The 17773-nt window shown below is 41.1% G+C and overlaps 1 protein-coding gene across 1 annotated transcript in view; it reads left to right on the top strand.

Moving 5' to 3' along the window:
• mpp7a (membrane palmitoylated protein 7a) overlaps positions 1-17773 on the top strand; it is a 476133-nt gene that overhangs the window by 397991 nt on the left and 60369 nt on the right. Inside the window, 2 exon segments of the mRNA XM_037694433.1 lie at positions 2479-2587; positions 3961-4104. Of these exon segments, the coding sequence (XP_037550361.1) occupies positions 2479-2587; positions 3961-4104 (253 nt within the window).

A 17773-nucleotide genomic window follows, 5' to 3' on the forward strand; every position in this document is an offset into this window, starting at 1 on the left:
TGAACAGAAACATTCACATACAAACCGGATTCCAAAAAGTTGGGACACTAAACAAATTGTGAATAAAATCTGAATGCAATGATGTGGAGGTGCCAACATCTAATATTTTATTCAGAATAGAACACAAATCACAGATCAAAAGTTTAAACTGAGAGAATGTATCATTTTAAGGGAAAAATCTGTTGTTTCCAAATTTCATGGCATCAACAAATCCCAAAAAAGTTGGGACAAGTCCATTCTTACCACTGTGTGGCATCCCCCCTTTTTCTTACAACACTCAACAGACGTCTGGGGACAGAGGAGACCAGTTTCTCAAGTTTAGAAATAGGAATGCTGTCCCATTCATGTCTAATACAGGCCTCTAACTGTTCAATCCTCTTGGGCCTTCTTTGTCACACCTTCCTCTTTATGATGTGCCAAATGTTCTCTATAGGTGAAAGATCTGGACTGCAGGCTGGCCATTTCAGTACCCGAATCCTTCTCCTACATAGCCATGATGTTGTGATTGCTGCAGAATGTGGTCTGGCATTATCGTGTTGAAAAATGCAAGGTCTTCCCTGAAAGAGATGATGTCTAGATGGGAGCATATGTTGTTCTAGAACCTGAACATAGTTATCTGCATTAATGGTGCCTTTCCAGACATGCAAGCTGCCCATGCCACAAGCGCTCATGCAACCCCATACCATCAGTGATGCAGGCTTCTGAACGGAGCGTTGATAACAACTTGGGCTATCCTTGTCCCCTCTGGTCCGGATGACATGGCGTCCCAGTGTCCCATAAAGAACTTCAAAATCGTGACTCTTCTGACCACAGAACAGTCTTCCATTTTGCCACACTCCATTTTAAATGACCCATGGCCCAGTGCAAACGTCTGAGCTTGTGGAGCTTGCTTAGAAATGGCTTCCTCTTTGCACTGTAGAGTTTCAGCTGGCAACGGCGGATGGCACGGTGGATTGTGTTCACTGACAATGCTTTCTGGAAGTATTCCAGAGCCCATTATGTTATTTCCTTGACAGTGGCATTCCTGTTTGAGTTGCAGTGACATTTAAGGGCCCGGAGATCACGAGCATCTAGTAGCGTTTTATGGCCTTGACCCTTACGCACAGCGATTGTTCCAGATTCTCTGAATCTTTTGATGATGTTATGCACGGTTGATGATGATAACTTAAAAGTCTTTGCTATTTTACGCTGGGTAACACCATTCTGGTATTGTTGCACTATCTTTCTGTGCAACAATGGTGGAATTGGTGATCTTCTTACCATCTTGGCTTCTGAGAGACACTGACACTCTGAGAAGCTCTTTTTATACCCAATCATGTTGTCAATTGACCTAATTAGTGTTAATTGGTCTTCCAGCTTTTAGTTATATGCCCAATTTCCTTTTTCCAGCCACTTATTGCTACTTGTCCCAAGTTTTTTGGGATTTGTTGACACTGTGAAATTTAGAATCAACATATTTTTCCTTTAAAATGTTACATTTACTCAGATTAAACTTTTGATCTGTCATCTATGTTATATTATGAATTAAATATTGACATTTGCCATCTCCACATCATTCCATTCAGTTTTTTTTCACTATTTGTTTAGTGTCCCAACTTTTTTGGAATCCGGTTTGTACATAGAAAAGCCAATTAGTGAAGTTCTCTATCTAAAGAAGCAGCAGATTGTGTTGAATCTTCACAGTGTTGCAGTCTCACATCATGAGCAAGCACAAAGGTAACATTGGGAAGGAAAAACTCCCTTTTAACAGGAAAAAACTTCCAGCAGAAACAGGCTCAGGACGATCGGCCATCTGCTTTGACCAGACGGGTTTGAGAGGACAGAAAGAAGAAACAAACAAACACAGAATGATAGATCCTGGTGTACTTTCTATTGGAAGAACGACAAAAAACATGTTAAGATAGAAATAATTACAAATACAAAACAGATAGAGTAGAGCAAGTAAACACAGAAGCAGAGTGAAGAAATGTGGTTAGTTTGTCCTCCAGCAGTCTAAGCCTATAGCAGCATAACTAAGGGACAGCTCAGGAAACCTAAGACAACCCTAACTATAGGATTTAGCAAAAAGGAAAGTCTTAAGCCCAGTTTTAAAACTGGATAATGTGGCAGCCTCACAGACAGAAATTGGAAGTTGGTTTCACAAGAGAGGAGCCTGATAACTGAAAGCTCTATCTCCCATTCTGTTTTTGGAAACTCTAGGAACCACAAGTAAACCTGCAGCCTGAGAGTGAAGTGCTCTGTTAGGAAAATATGGAACAATAAGATCTGTAATATAAGATGGAGCTAGGTTGTTGAGAGCTTTGTAGGTTAGAAGTAAGATTTCAATTCTGAATTTGACACGGAGCCAATGGAGAGAAGCTAAAACTGAAGAGATATGATCTCTCCTACTAACTTATTAAAACAGATTTCAACAAGTAAAATGTGTTTTCCTGCTGAACAGTTGTCTCATCACTCCCTTTTTTCCCTCTCATCTCTTAGGTTTATTGAGTTTGGTGAGTACAGAGGAAATTACTACGGTACAAGTTTGGACTCAATCCGTTCTGTCCTCTCCAAAAACAAAGTGTGCCTGATAGATGTCCAGCCTCATGTGAGTAACACAAACAGTTCACCTTCTTTGAGTCTTTCCCTCCACCTCAACTTTCCTCACCTTTCTGTATTCTTATTCGTTCTTTTGGCCTCTACAACTCTATCTGAAGAGCCAATCTCCAGCTTCTTGGATTGTCCTTATTTTCTCAAATATTTATTGATTTACCAACATAGATTTATATCAGGGTCATTTTCAACAAGAAATTATTTCTCATTTCCTCCATTTGAAGACTTATTCTTTGGTTTTTGTGTCCTGGGTGTTGGTGGTCAAACCCGACTAAGAGGTTACCTTTATGCTCCAATAAACCTTAGAGTTAGAGCTCAGTAAGTAGATCTTAAATAAACATGGACTGAAAAATATTAATAAGTAAATAAATGCTTTGTCTTGGGCCTCAAAAAGAACTAAACCAGCCTCTGTTCTGGGGCTCCTCTTGCGTTACATCAGTGGATTTAGGGTGCATTCACACCAGCCCTGTTTAGTCCACTTTAATGGAACTCTAGTCAGTTTGCCTAGAAAGTCCGGTTCAATTGGGGTGGTGTGAACGCACCACCGAACTCTTACATGGACCAACAAGGCGAACTCTGGTCCGCCTAAAAACCTAGGTCTCGGTCTGGTTGAAGTAAAACTCTGGCGCAGTTCAACTGCATTGTGAATGCAAGCAGACCGGACACCACTCCAAAAGCAGGAAGTGGATTACAGCGCAGGGCAAACAAACACACATTTCTCTTACCTCATACTCGAGCCCTAGTCAGCCACCTTGTGTGAAAAACAACATTCTCCATGGTATTCTGCCTCATCTTCCACTCATGCTGAGTCCATTGTTGAAAAATGAAAAAACAGAACTCCTAAAACCGCTAAAATTTGACGCCACTCCGTTTTTGTTATTATTTCCACCTGAAGAAGAAGAAGTGTCTTCTTCAGAGGTTTTTGTGTCTTTTCTTTCAGTAGCTCTTGGTGCAGCGCCACCACAGGCGAGGTGGGGGGGAACAGGTTGGCTCGACTGACTCAGTGCAGTGTGAATGCAAACCGCACCAGCTGAAAATGTAAACAAATGTTATGAATATTGGTCCCCAACCGAACCGAGTCTACCGAACTATCAGGTGTGAACCTTAGACACTTTTCATCAACAGGATCAGAAATGCTAATTCAGAAGAGAATAAGCTCAAGCTCTGTCACTAGCCCACTAGTCCCACAACATCCAGAGCCTGAAGAAAATCAGGGCAAATTTCATCCACCCCTGGAGCCCTGCTGGCCCGCAGCTTTTCAACTTCCTCAGCGACCTCAGCCACAGTTTCCTGTTATTATTCTGGTTTTTTATTTGTAAAAAAGCAAATTGCAGCTTTGTTTTCTACCCTCGTTTGTTCTTCTTGCAGACATTAAAGCATCTGCGGACTGCTGAGTTCAAACCATTCATTGTGTTTGTAAAGCCTCCAAGCATCGACAGATTGAGGGAGACCCGAAAAAACGCCAAAATTGTATCAAGTAAAGATGACAAAGGATCGTCTAAGCCATTCACAGTAAGAAACACAGAAACCACAGCATATTAGCATAAATGAAGATTTATTTTGCCTTAAGTACTTTTAATAGAGCCACTAACATTCTTGCAGAATGGCACCTGGTTCTGCTGAACTGGATCATAGTTGTCAATGCAGCTGAAATTACTTCAAATTGATTGAATGTTTAATTGTCACAGTGAATTAATTAATTTTGTTATAGCATACCATTTGGACATATTGTTTGTTTGTCATGTGCAGGTCAACACAAGGTCAACAATGCAATGATATGCTCAGGATGAGGACTGTCTTGATTTGTCCAAAATAAAGGAAGAAAGAAATACCAAAGCATGCAACAAAAGTACAAGAAAATCACCAAAATGTAAAAAATAAAAATAAAAATAAAAAATCCAAACAACATCTACAAGGTTCAAAAGAAATATAGTAAACAACATGGTAGACTATAATGGTGCAAGTAGATGAATCAGTACAAAGTACCTCTAAGGCAGTAACACTGCTTAAATGCACATGATACATATTGCACACAACATACACCACACAGGCTGTGTGACAAACCACTGCCCAGGCAGTGAGAAACACTGAGATCAACTGAATCACGATGGCAAGGCAGTGACATTCATGATACAGCCAAATAGTGCCACAGCAATAAACATATTGGGTGTCACAGATGTGACTCAGTTCTGTCGAGCTGGTAGACAGAAAAGCCGTCTGGAGCCACAGCACAGTCTGGGTTGGACGGCTCCAGTCACACTCTTAAAACAGATGTGTTAATATCAACACAAACTGAGTCAAAAACCAACACAGTAATGTGTCTATATAAGGATGACACATTTACTGTGTTAATTAACAAAGTCCATGCACAATAATCCAGGTATACAATCTAACAATTTTCAGTCAGGTCATCTGGACAGTTTCTTTTTTTGTGTGTGTGCTGAAATGTTTCACCTTCCATCCAGTCCTTCCATCAGTCAAGGAAACACACAACACAAAACTGATTCTTCCTTTTGTGTTGTGTTTCCTTGACTGATGAAGCCTTCTGGATGGAAGGTGAAACATTTATGCACAAAAGAAAAAAAGAAACTGTCCAGATGACCTGAATGAAAAATGTTGTACTGTGTTCAATAATTAGCACAGTAAATGTGTTCCTTTGACACATCTGTTGGGTTAATGTGGTAATTTAAATAAATGGAACTCCTCTTGTAGAAATATGAACATTTATTGAATACTTTGAACATTACTATGAACAAAAAAAATCACATAGCATTTTAAGTTCATACCTGAAATAGATTAACCACTTTAACAGTTTATATATCTTTTAATTGCTTTACAGTTTAAACCTCATCTTTTAACTTTTCTCTAAACAAAACCAATTAATCTGTCACAGGTCACAAAATACATTTTAAAACTCATTTAGGTTATTAATACATCACAAAAGTTCTTTAAAGCTGTAGTATGTATCTTTTATAAAAAATATATTTTTACATATTTGTTGAAACTGTCACCATGTCATGAGAGTATGGTATGAGACAGATGATCGACGCGCATCTCTTCAGCTCTGTAGTGTGTCAAGGACAGCTTTGCTGTGCCTTCACTACTAATTATTTAAATATAACGGGTTCTTTCTTTTTCGAGTTAAATTAATGCCATGTGACCGAGGTAACTGTGAGTATTGTTTAATCAGTGACAAGAGACGTTAATTTTCCTTTGACCCATCAGAATAAATGCAGTCATTTATTTAACAGAATCAAAATTTAACATCAAAACATTGTACACTTGATTAGCTGATCTGGTTCTGATTAATAAAACGTGGCACGCTTTACTAATAAGACAACAAGACATTTCTGAAGGAATCTAGATTACTGGCAAAATAGAAGAGTTTAAAGGAAGGAATGAATGTTGTTGGTAATTCCATTATGTTGTTGGTAATTCCATTGTAGCAATGCTTTAACCCCTTGGAAACAAAGTCTGTAATCCATTGGAAAAAGTCATATAATCCACAACGATAAATCCACAACGATTGGAGGTGTTGATTGATCAGCATGCAGAGGAGTTCCCTCGACTGAACTGCAGAGGCGATCATTGGATGGAGATTGGTGACCCACGTTGGAGTTGTAGGTCCCTTCAGCGAAGGTTGCTGCTGGTGGTTCCCAGTGGGTGCCATTCTGGTTCTATGTGTTATGCATTTATGTGGTTTTAGTTGGGCTTATGAGTGGGATTTTACATAAGACCTTAACCTATATGCACCTGGTGTGTAAGCTATCATGGTTTAGATCAGCTACAGTTACCAGTTTAAAGGGTGGGTCATGCTGAAAAATTTAATATATAGGGATTTATACCTATATAAGGGCATTCCAAACTATTTTTCCATTCCTAACTTGGTTTAAGTTAGATTTACATGGCAAAATATAGTTTGGTTCAATTGTCTGTTGTCCATTTAGACGAACAACTTGAGGTTTGGTTTTTTGGTTTCCCCCTAAATGTTTTTGGAGTCTATGGCGAGACTCAACTGAAGGATTAGCTAGCCCCCCCGAATAGGATTGTTCGAGTAGGTTCGGCTTGAGCGTCGTGAGACCAATGTAGGTTATGGTACTTAAGGTAGCATCAATCTACACTGACTCCTCAAAGATTGAAGTTTAACAAATGAACTGCATGTTGGCATAGTTAAAGTCCTCTTAGTCTCTAACTAAAGTACACACAAAATTCATTCTTGCTGGGGGTGTTCAGAAACAATACCAAAAACCAATTAAACGATGTCTCAACATCGACAAAAGTAGTGATTAAGCAACCAGAAAAACAACGTTTCAACATCGACAAAAGTAGTGATTGAGCAACTAGAAAACGACGTTTCAGTGCGTCACTCACTCTGACTGTCTGAGATTTGATCACGTTATCGCGTCTGATAACATCACCCTAACTAACATTACCCCCCTGTGGTCATGGGGGTCCACGAACACGGGTGAGGACGTCGGTCCATGAGCAAAACTTAGGATTCCCTTGAGTAGTTTTAGCTGTTTGCGCAGCTGAAAGAGGGCTTTAAGGTCTGGATTGGAATCCAGGTCGGCTTTGGACGGAGTGTTTTTCTCTGGGTCAGTCAAGTACAGCATCATCGAGTTTATCGCAGGTTCCGACTTCAGAAGTTGGATGATGTCTGGGTCAGTCAGCACGGGTTGTACAGAGACTGGGTCGTCAGCTGGCTTGGCTGTAGCCTGTGCACGTGTGACTGCCATTACCTCGGCTGTAGGTTTTACTGACAGGGTTGCGAGCAGCCCGGAGGGGTCAGAGGACCACTGAGGGCTGTCCATGGCTCCGTCCTTGATAGCTGGTTTATCTGTCCGCAGCGACAGTACAGCATCTTTGGTGTGGGATCCTTGGATCTCTACACCTTTAGCTACCAATGGTAGGTAGTATCCGGTGGGCTCTGACTGTTTCAGCTTGCAGAGGAGGCTTTCTTGTTCAGTCAGAGTTGGGTCCACCGGTTGGGTCTCTTCGGTTTCACATGCCTTTGAAGGCTTACTTACCCGGACTGTGTTCTCTGCTGAGAAGTCCTTGGTGCCTTCTGCGGTGCCTGCTGTTGGGCAGTCTGTGACTGTCTCAGGAGGCATGAGTATTGGCAGGGGTTTGCTCATTCTAGCCCACATTGTCTGTTTACCATAATCTATAATTGCGTCAAAGCGATTTATAAAATCCTGGCCGATCAAAAATGGGAATGAGTCAACCGGAGACACATGTACCGGGTGGCTGTCATAATAGTTATGTCGGCTCCACCATCCAGTAGTGCTTCATGTGTGAGGACCCCTTCAAGTGTGATTGACAGATAAGCTTTTTTAGCGACCCCCTTTCTGATCAGGTTACACAGGAACCGTGTAGGTTTTGGCCAACGTTTCTTCTTACGTTTACCTTTGCCTGCGTAATCCTGTTTTTTTCCGAACCGTTGGTGCATTTGCTGCTGTCCCTGAGAGTTTGGCTTTTGACGGGCCTCCGTTTTTGATGTATGAGATCACCCGCTCACTGTGTGTTGAGGGGCTCTCATTGTTTGTAACAACAAGGTCCTGATGGCTGTCCATGACAGCGGCAACGTTGTTGTTTGTGTCACCCTGTTTTGACTGAACCATTAGCACAGCTGTTGCTGTTTCTGAGGTTTCAGTTTGTGACGGGTCACCGTCGGTGACGTGTGATTGTACCCCCCCTTTTTCAGGTGAGGGCCTGTCAGAGTTTACAACAACAACGTAATGGTGACTGTCTGTGACAGCAGTAACGGTGTTGTCTGTGCATTCTGACTTATCAGCAATGATATTGCCAAGCAACGCGTTAGGTTGTTTGTCCGTGGCAACACCTTTCAACGATTCCAAGAACCGATGCACACTCTCTGTCTCATCCGAGCTCAGAGGTCTGGGGCTCTCTTTCTGGATCTGCTGCTATTTCTTTTTCGTCTCAGGCTGTTCAGGCCGACATGGTGGGGAAGCAGGTCCCCTCCTCTGGGGGTTCCCAGTGGGATCCCCGGTTGTATGGGTCACTTTTGGTGCCATACTTTTTACCCTTAGGACGTTGGCCCCCCTTCTGGTACAATCGTTCATCCTCTGGTTTCTTGGGGAAACGGTTTAGGATCTCGTCTGGACCAGGGGGCACTCAACTGGTGTGGTATGGCTGCTGGGAAACCTCGTTTCATCTCACCTTTTTTGGGAGGGGGAGCTGAAGCTCTCGTCCCTTCCAATTCTAACGACTGGGCAGGAATCCTCTCACCTGGGAACACCTCAATGGGTGTTTTGGCCTGTGAACGGGCTTCAAAGACATTCACAGCACAACTTTTTATCTCACCGATGGATTTTTCTTTGAAATTAGCCATCATTTGCACTGACATCCTTATGTCAGGGTAGAGATTTTTGCTGAAAATGAACTTAAACGCTTCCTCCTCCTCCGTGCCGGTTTCGTTCCTGTAACCAAAATAAGCCTGCAAAATCCTGGAATAATATGCCCTGGGGTCTGGGCCGGATTTTAGCAGGGGCTTACCGGGGCTGCAGCCCGGGGCCCCGGCATTTCGGGGGCCCCGAAGGATGTTTTATGTTTTTGTGAATTGAGTGTCAGAATTTAATCAATGACTATGATGATTTTGACAGCACCGATGAAAAATTTTCCAATTTGTTCTGTCAAACGTCCATCTTTAATGCTTGCTTGTTATTGGTCCACTTTTGACGCATCTTGCGCATTGCGGAGGAGCGTCAGGGAATATTATTTTACAATGGCGGACAACAGAAAATATGACAGCGGAGCGCAAAAAAGAAGGAAGAGAAAAGAAAAAGAGCATCGCGACAAAGAGGCGACAAACAAAATGCCTAAACTGACAGGCTTTTTTAAACCTGTTAGCGGAGATGGAGCAGAAACGCCCCCGCTCCTCAAACCCTTAGCTTGGCTAACACCGGCACTACTCGGATCCCGCCAGAACCTTTAACCGTGACTGAGTCGGGGGCTGGACTGGCGTCTGTGGAGTCTGAGTCGGTGGAAGCGGGATCTTCTTCAGCAGATGGAAAGACAACTGTGGATCCGTACAGTACCGATCCCGCGCATTGGGGGGAAATTGACGGGTCCGTGCGGGCTTACTGGGCTGAGCGAGGACCGGAGAGCTGTCAAAATATGAATGTTAGCTTTCAAGCATCGGAACGGGTGTACAAGCATCAAAAGCGTCACTTCTCCAAATCTCACTTTAAACGCAAGATGTTAAATGGTGAGTACATCAAAAGACCGTGGCTGCTCTACTCTCCATCCACCGGAGCTGCGTTTTGTTTTGCATGCCGCATTTTCAGCAATGCTAATACTCAGTCAAGCTTTGAAACTGGTTTCAGTGACTGGAAGCACGCAACTGTACGCATGAAAGAGCACGAAAACAGCGAACATCATAGAAAAACAATGCTGACATATGTTTCACTTGCAGCAGCCAGCGGGAGGATAGACACAGAACTGCAGAAACAATTTGAATCTGAGTGTTCATATTGGACTGAAGTGTTGAGAAGAGTTGTGTCTGTTGTCAAGTTTTTAGCAGAGAGGGGACTGGCTCTCAGAGGAGCCAGTGACATATTTGGCCGAACTGATAATGAGAATTATCTGGGAATACTGGAGTTAATCAGCGAGTTTGATCCTTTTCTGAAGTCTCACATAGAGAAATATGGAAATGCAGGTTCAGGGAAACCCTCATATCTTTCTTCCCAAACATGTGAGGAATTTATTCAGCTGATGGGTGATCGTGTTCTATCAGAAATAGTGAGTGAAGTAAAAATGGCAAAATACTTCTCAATCTCTGTTGACTCCACGCCAGATGTGGCACATGTTGATCAGTTAACATTTGTGTTAAGATATGTGTCACCTGAAGGACACTCGCAGGAACGTTTTCTGAAGTTTCTACCAATTGAAAGTCATACTGGGGAAGCTTTATGTGTGTCTGTACTCAAGGTTTTGGAAGAGATGGGGATTGACATTGCAAACTGCAGGGGGCAATGCTATGATAATGCTGCCAACATGTCAGGAGTATATAAAGGACTACAAGCACGAATGAAAGAACTCAACCCACTAGTTGAATGGGTTCCATGTGCCGCACATACCCTGAATTTGGTTGGAGTTAATAGTGTTAACTGCTGTTTTGAGACAGCTGATTTTTTCCAGTTTGTGCAAAACTTATTTAACTTTTGCTCCAAGTCGACAGCAAGGTGGAAGGTGGTAACAGATGGACTGCAGCCTAATGCAAACAAGCGCATTGAAACATTGAAGTCCCTTTCGAACACTAGATGGGCTGCACATGCAGATACCACACAGGCAGTGCATATTAACTATGCAAACATTCAAAAATCATTGAAGAATATTGTAAATGACACAAACCAAAATGCAGCAATAAGAAATGAAGCAAGATCACTTGATAAAAAAATGGACAAGCTTGAAACAGCTTTTATGTGTACATTTTGGCATAGCATTTTGCAGCGCTTTGAAAAAGCAAGTGCAGCTTTGCAGTCTGTGGAACTGGACTTGTGTACAGCTGTGGATTTGGTGGGATTCTTGCGGGAGTACATTGGAGGTCTGAGAGATCAATTTGATAGGTTTGAGTCTCAAGCAAAGAAGTTGTCTCCAACAGTTTCACAGGCTTACAGAGTTACTGGTCGAAGATCAAAGACTCCAAAAACATTTTTTGGAGAGAGCGCCACCTCAGAGGTTGACTTATCAGCTCAACAAAAGTTCTCCACCAGTGTTTTTTTGGTTGTTGTTGACAGATTGCTTTCTGAAATCGATCGCAGGTATGTTGCATATGATAACCTCAACAACACTTTTGGCTTCCTGAACAATTTTTCTGGTGTTACTGTTCCAGAGCTAAGAAACAAAGCATCTCATCTCCATAGTAAATATTCATCTGACTTGGAGATGGACTTTGTGGAGGAAATTGTCCAGTTTAAAGATTTTATTTGTGATAAAGGCATCACATCTGCTCCATTGCTTTTACAATTCATTAGGGAAAAGAAACTGCAGGACATCTTCCCAAATGTGGATATTGCTTTCAGGCTTTACCTGACATTTCCTGTCACAAATGCAAGTGGTGAGCGATCATTCTCCAAGCTTAAAATAGTTAAAAATAGACTCAGATCCACAATGGGACAGGAAAGACTGAACCATTTGACTCTCATGTCTATTGAGAGTGATCTAGTGAGAAAGCTGGACTTCAGTGATCTTGTCAAGGAATTTGCAGCAAAAAAATCCAGAAAAGCAGGCAACTTTTCAAATTTCACATCAGACTAAGGCTTAAATGTCTGATAACCCTTTCACTCATTACTGAAAGGGCTTGGTATTACTGCTTAGGGCAGTGATGTCCAAACTTTTTGACATGATGGCTAAAATTGTTATGTTGAAAGAACTTTGGGGCTGTAAAATAATTTGAAAACAAACTTGGTCTTTTTTAAAGTTTATCTGCTAAATTAAAGTAAAAATTTAAATGATTGCAGATACAAGACAAAGATTTTGCATGTCTGCATTATGAGACAGGCTCAAAGTTTCTAACTTTTCAGGGTTGAGTATTGTTTTCTTATTTGGGTTACATGGTTTGCGTTTGAGTAAATGTAGGTTGTGTTTGTGGTTCTCGTTCCTCCAAATAAGATGAATGCAGAAGTGTCATTAATAAATGGAAATCTGTATTTTGTTCTTCATATTTTTCAAGATGTTCTCTGTAAAAACCTTGGTCTAGAAGATGAAAATTGTTCATTTGCACCCACCTCTGCTTTTATTGAGAACAGGAGGCTGTTCAGAGTTGTTTGTAGTTTGTGACAACTGGCTTATTAAAGTTGTAAGTTGTGCAAACTTACTGTTTGGTCATTTTCTGCTCATCCTCTAAAACAAAACAAAACAAACACATACAAATATATATATATATATATATCTTCCCCCATATATTGACTCCAGCCCAGGGGCCCCCATCCTGACTCCAGCCCAGGGGCCCCCATCCTCCTAAATCCGGCCCTGCCTGGGGTGCTCATTCTTACCTTGCATGACCTTGCATGACCTTGTCGGTGGCTGGATAACCGCCAGGTCCCGCGCAAGGGGAATACTCTTCCATAAGAGCAGCACATAACAGGTGGTAATCCTTTCTTGTGGCATCAGGTTGACGCTCTATGAAGGAAAACACCATCCTGGTTGAAGTGAGCCTGATCAAACCTACTTTATCCTCAACTGTAGCGTTGGGATAGCTTCTTAATTGGAAGTCAAGGTTGTTCAGATAGGCCTTGGTGTCTTTTGAACCCAACGGCCCTGGCTCAAAGCGTTACACATATTTCGCGATTTTATGCAAATCCGCTATCGAGTGCTTGGCATCGCGCCCCTATCGCGCGTCTGCCTCTGGTCTTGGGGGTCGGGTCTCTGCTGCTTCACAGTTACTAATAAATGTTTTATTAGAGAAGCCTTATACACTTATGCATGCTCACAACCACACACAAATAGAAGCAGGGATGCTTATGTAGGCTTTATATGTAGATATATAGATATGTATGTGAGTGTATATTCATGTGTATGTATGTATGTATGTATATAGGCGTAGGTATGGGTATATATATTTATGGAAACTTACTACAAAGCCATGAATATTTTAAGTTCTTTATACATATGTATTTTGTTGCTGTGTTTTGTCATGTTCTTTGCAGGTGAACAGACAGTGGCCGGGTGTTTTGACGTGTGCTCTATTTGTATATATTTCTTATATTTTGGAGTCTTACTTTGTCTTTTCTTTCTTTCTATCCTATTAAAAACAAAAACAAAAAAAAAAAAACCTACACTAGACAGTCACTATAATAAATATTTCATAATAATGGTGTGGAGAGGATGGCTGTAAGGGGAGAAGGGAGGCCATCACAAAAAAAAAAAAAAAAAAAAAAAGAACCCAACGGCCCTGGCTCAAAGCGTTACACATATTTCGCAATTTTATGCAAATCCGCTATCGAGAGTGGAGGCTCTATGATTGGTGTTGTTGGAACCAAAATAGCATGTGGAGGTGAGTCACTAGACTCACGTGGAGGTGGCAGAAGGGGATTATGTGTAGGAGGTACAGCAAAATCCTTCTGAGGTGGTGGTTGGTGACCTGGACTCTGACTTTGTTCGTCTTTGAGTTCCAGACAACCTTGTCCCACGTCAGAAATCTCATTTGTTGCTGCGGCTAGTTTTGCCTCACAGGCTTTTAAGCGTTCATGTGATGTATGACACTCACTTTGTAAACGCACGCCTTGTTAGACTAACGCCGCTTTTTCCAATCTGCACTTGTCCAGAGCTTTTGATGTGAGCTGCAACTTTCGTTGTAGAGCATCATTGTCTGAACACAGTGCTTGGTACTTAATCCCTCCTTCACGTAGCTTCACCTCATATGAGTCAGCTTGTAACGACAGCTGAGCTTGTGAGAGCTCTTTCTCACATTTTAATTCATTTTCCCAGGTCTCCTTATCAAATTTAAACTGTGCCACCAGTTTTAGGTATTCCACACGTGCTGCCACGTGGTCGTCTGTCTTGTGCATCAACCTTTCATCAAGGGTTTCTGTCTCGTTGGCCTCAATATAAAATTTAGCTTTCAGCAAGAGTGCTAATTTAGCCAGATGTTCATAGCTTGACTTTTTTATGTCTGCAGAAGTCACACTTTCTGCAACTTCCTTCAGCTCGTCCAATAACTCTGTTGAGTTCATGCTGTCCACCTGTTCACCATATGGATGTAAGGATTCTGTTAGCAGCGTTAACGCTCTCTCTAACCAGTCCTTCTCATCACATGAAACAATATTAGCTTCTGTCACATCTGCCATGGTTATGCACTGTTCAGCAAACCTTTCTGGTTAAATAGTTGCAAACTTAGAGTTTTTAACAGGTAAATATTTTACTTAAGTGAGCAGAGAGATTCACACACTATTTTAGCTCTTGGTTCAATCAACAGTACTGTTATAAGCCAACTTTTCAATAAATGGGCCCCTGTTCAGGCCTTACCCCATAAATATTGTAAGTAAACGCCTTCTGTGGCAGTGTACTTAATGTGCTTATTTATTAACAGATACAATGAACCAGGCCTTTTCAGTGTTATTTTATTCAAATGCACTTAAAATTAATAAACCTACAATTTTTCTAAAAGTCTCACAGCAACTTTAGTTTTCAAACACTCTTTAAGCAGTTTTAATTTACCAGAATTCGTTATTTAAACAGGACACAGAAACCAGGCTCTGATTAACAGAGGAAAAATTGTTTAAATGCAAGACGAGTGTACAACTTTCTTTCTGGAACACTGTTATACTTTTTTGCAACAGCAGGTGGCGTTATAAGCTTACTTTTACCAGTAGGAGTCTATGACAACATCCTGTGAACCGTCCTGTTGACATCCGGCTGTTAGCCGTTAGCTCCCATATAGCACATGTTCAACACGGTTCAAATCAACATTTAAATAAATTTTAATAAATAAAGCATCTAAAGTGGCATCTCTCAACAAGCACGCCTTATCAGCATGTACACATGAGTTTAGGAACAGTGTCAGGCTTTATTTAGCGTTTTTAAACACAACGGAGGACTCGGTTAAAACGAGCTTCCTTTCTGGGGTCACGTGACTTTTCAGACACGTGTACTTCGGATGTGGGCTTTAAGTACTGACATCAGAGTGAGAGGACGTACAGGGATATGTCACTAGCTTCTCAGCGAATCAGAACGACCCAAACAGCGGTTCTCAACCAATCACAGCCCGTGTTTACCTGCTCTCAGCTAGCAGTTGGCAACCACAGTCCGGTCAAATTATCGCCCATTAAAACTTAGAAAATGCACAATTTTATTGTGAACGTAACTAAATAGCATACAAACAGCGTTCTGAGTCGGCGCCCAGTTTCAAACAAACAGCGTCTTCCCATTTAAAACACGACTCGTTCGAGTCCAAGAATCAGAACCGGGTCGGACAGAAGAACCTCCCGGTCATGAAAGAGTTTTAAACAGAATGAGGCGTCTTTCTCACTGCATACAGCTTAGTCACACAAACAGATTGACACCTTCCAGCTTTAAAATTAACACATTGACGTAATTTGCAGCTTTCTGACCACCAAAAGCATGAATTATCATGACCGTTCAAGTTCAAAACTCGGACTTTTTATGTGCCAACATGCAGCGTCATTTCGCAATACACAGATACTCGTGTCACACATAATTTATATCTCTTTAGAAACTTTACGAGCCACCAAAATGTAAAAGGTGGGGGTTTAAAGAGAAGGAGGAATTTATCTCTTTAGAAACCCGTACGAGGCCACCAAAATGTAGTGTGTCAAAGACCTTCACTACTAATTATTTAAATATAACGGGTTCTTTCTTTTTCGAGTTTAATTAATGCCATGTGACCGAGGTAACTGTGAGTATTGTTTAATCAGTGACAAGAGACATTAATTTTCCTTTGACCCATCAGAATAAATGCGGTCATTTATTTAACATAATCAAAATTTAACATCAAAACATTGTACACTTGATTAGCTGGTCTGGTTCTGATTAATAAAACTTGGCACACTTTACTAATAAGACAACAAGACATTTCTGAAGGCATCTACATTACTGGCAAAATAGAAGAGTTGAAAGGAAGGAATGAAGGAGTTTAAAGAAGAGATGGATGGAGAAAGGTGTATGTTTGGATTGACCAGAATTGGCACGCTTCTTTCAATCACCAGCTCAAACCTCTGGTACACTTAGTTCGTGACGACTCGTTACCTTTGCAGGAGATAAATCAGCTACGGTGTCGGGTCCATTTCAACGCTACCTTCCAGCGTCTCCGGTTAGAGCGGCTGGTCATTGTCAGAAGTCGTGTTGATTTACTCTGTTCAACAAACAGGCTCAGCTCCCTTCGAAGTTGGAGGCGTTGCACCCGGGTGGATGCACAGCAAGTCGCTGTGACTCCGTCAGAGAGCCCACTCAGGAGTGGAAGACTCCAGAAGGCTTGAGAAGACTAAATCAAGAGAAGACCGAGAAGACTCAATAGTTCCAGGAAGTGTCGACTTTTAAAGAGTTCTCACTTCCTGTCACTTAGGACTTCCTGATTGGTTGAAACAACCAACAGGGGGTGGTTCTAGTGATGTCAGAGGGTTATTGAAAGTCAAGCGAGGGTTCAAGAATGTTTAAGAATGTGTAGTACAAACAGAGAAATGTTATGGTGAAGTGAGACAACGCAGATGCCAGTGTTTCTCTTTTTACCGTCTGCTAGGTTTAAAAACAATACAGCCCGTTCTAATAACTTCTTTTCTGACTGTCTCTGACTTTTGACCAACATCACTGACTTCTCATTTAGACAGAAAATCAAAATGCATAATTACTTTGTAAATAGACACTTAACTTGATTTCTAATTTACATGAAGTTTAAAAAATCATTAATACTGTTTCACAGTTGATTTAAAATGAGTGGTTCACTTCAACATTAGAAATGATATGAACTAAACACACTTTTTGATTATCAAGATATTGTAAAATAGTGATGATAATATAAAAAGAAGAGTGTTCTTTCAATTGATTACTTCAGAATACAATTAGACAGTCTCTGAATGAGCTAATTTGCATTTCTGGATTCAAATCAATGAAATAACAGTTCCTGTCCCATGAAGGTCTTCAGAGACGGGTTTTGGTCGGAGGCCGAGTTCACTACAGCTCCCTATGCAGTGTAATAAATTATGATAAATTTATTTTAACACTAACATCTTAATTAGGAGTTTGGTGGTGACAAGCAACTTTATAATACATTTCTAACCATCGAATGTTGGTATAAGCTAAGCTAACAATCACTGGCCGATGTCAAGGTCGTATGAGTTAGACAGGTTGACTTTTTAGGAAGAAACAACACAAGTGAACCTTCTCATAAATGAATTCAACTTATGCTTTGTTAACAGCTTATTAAATAAAACATTATTTTTCCTTTCACTTTCGCATCCAGGATGTGCTATAATGGCGGTCGCTTCTGTCGAAAATTTCTTCAATGAGGAAAGTTCCAGAACTCCAGACGCCTAAGAAGTGATGTGATTGGTCATTGGTTTAACACATGCTCTGTGTGTCAAGTTGTTTAAATAGAACACATAATGTGTATAAAACAACACAATATGTGTTGACTTGATGCTAACACAGAAAATGTGTTAAAAAATAACACATTTGTTTTAAGAGTGCACGATTCCATAAAGGC

Source organism: Nematolebias whitei, chromosome 20, assembly GCF_014905685.2.
Source record: "Nematolebias whitei isolate Nwh7 chromosome 20, NemWhi1, whole genome shotgun sequence".
Taxonomy (NCBI): domain Eukaryota; kingdom Metazoa; phylum Chordata; class Actinopteri; order Cyprinodontiformes; family Rivulidae; genus Nematolebias; species Nematolebias whitei.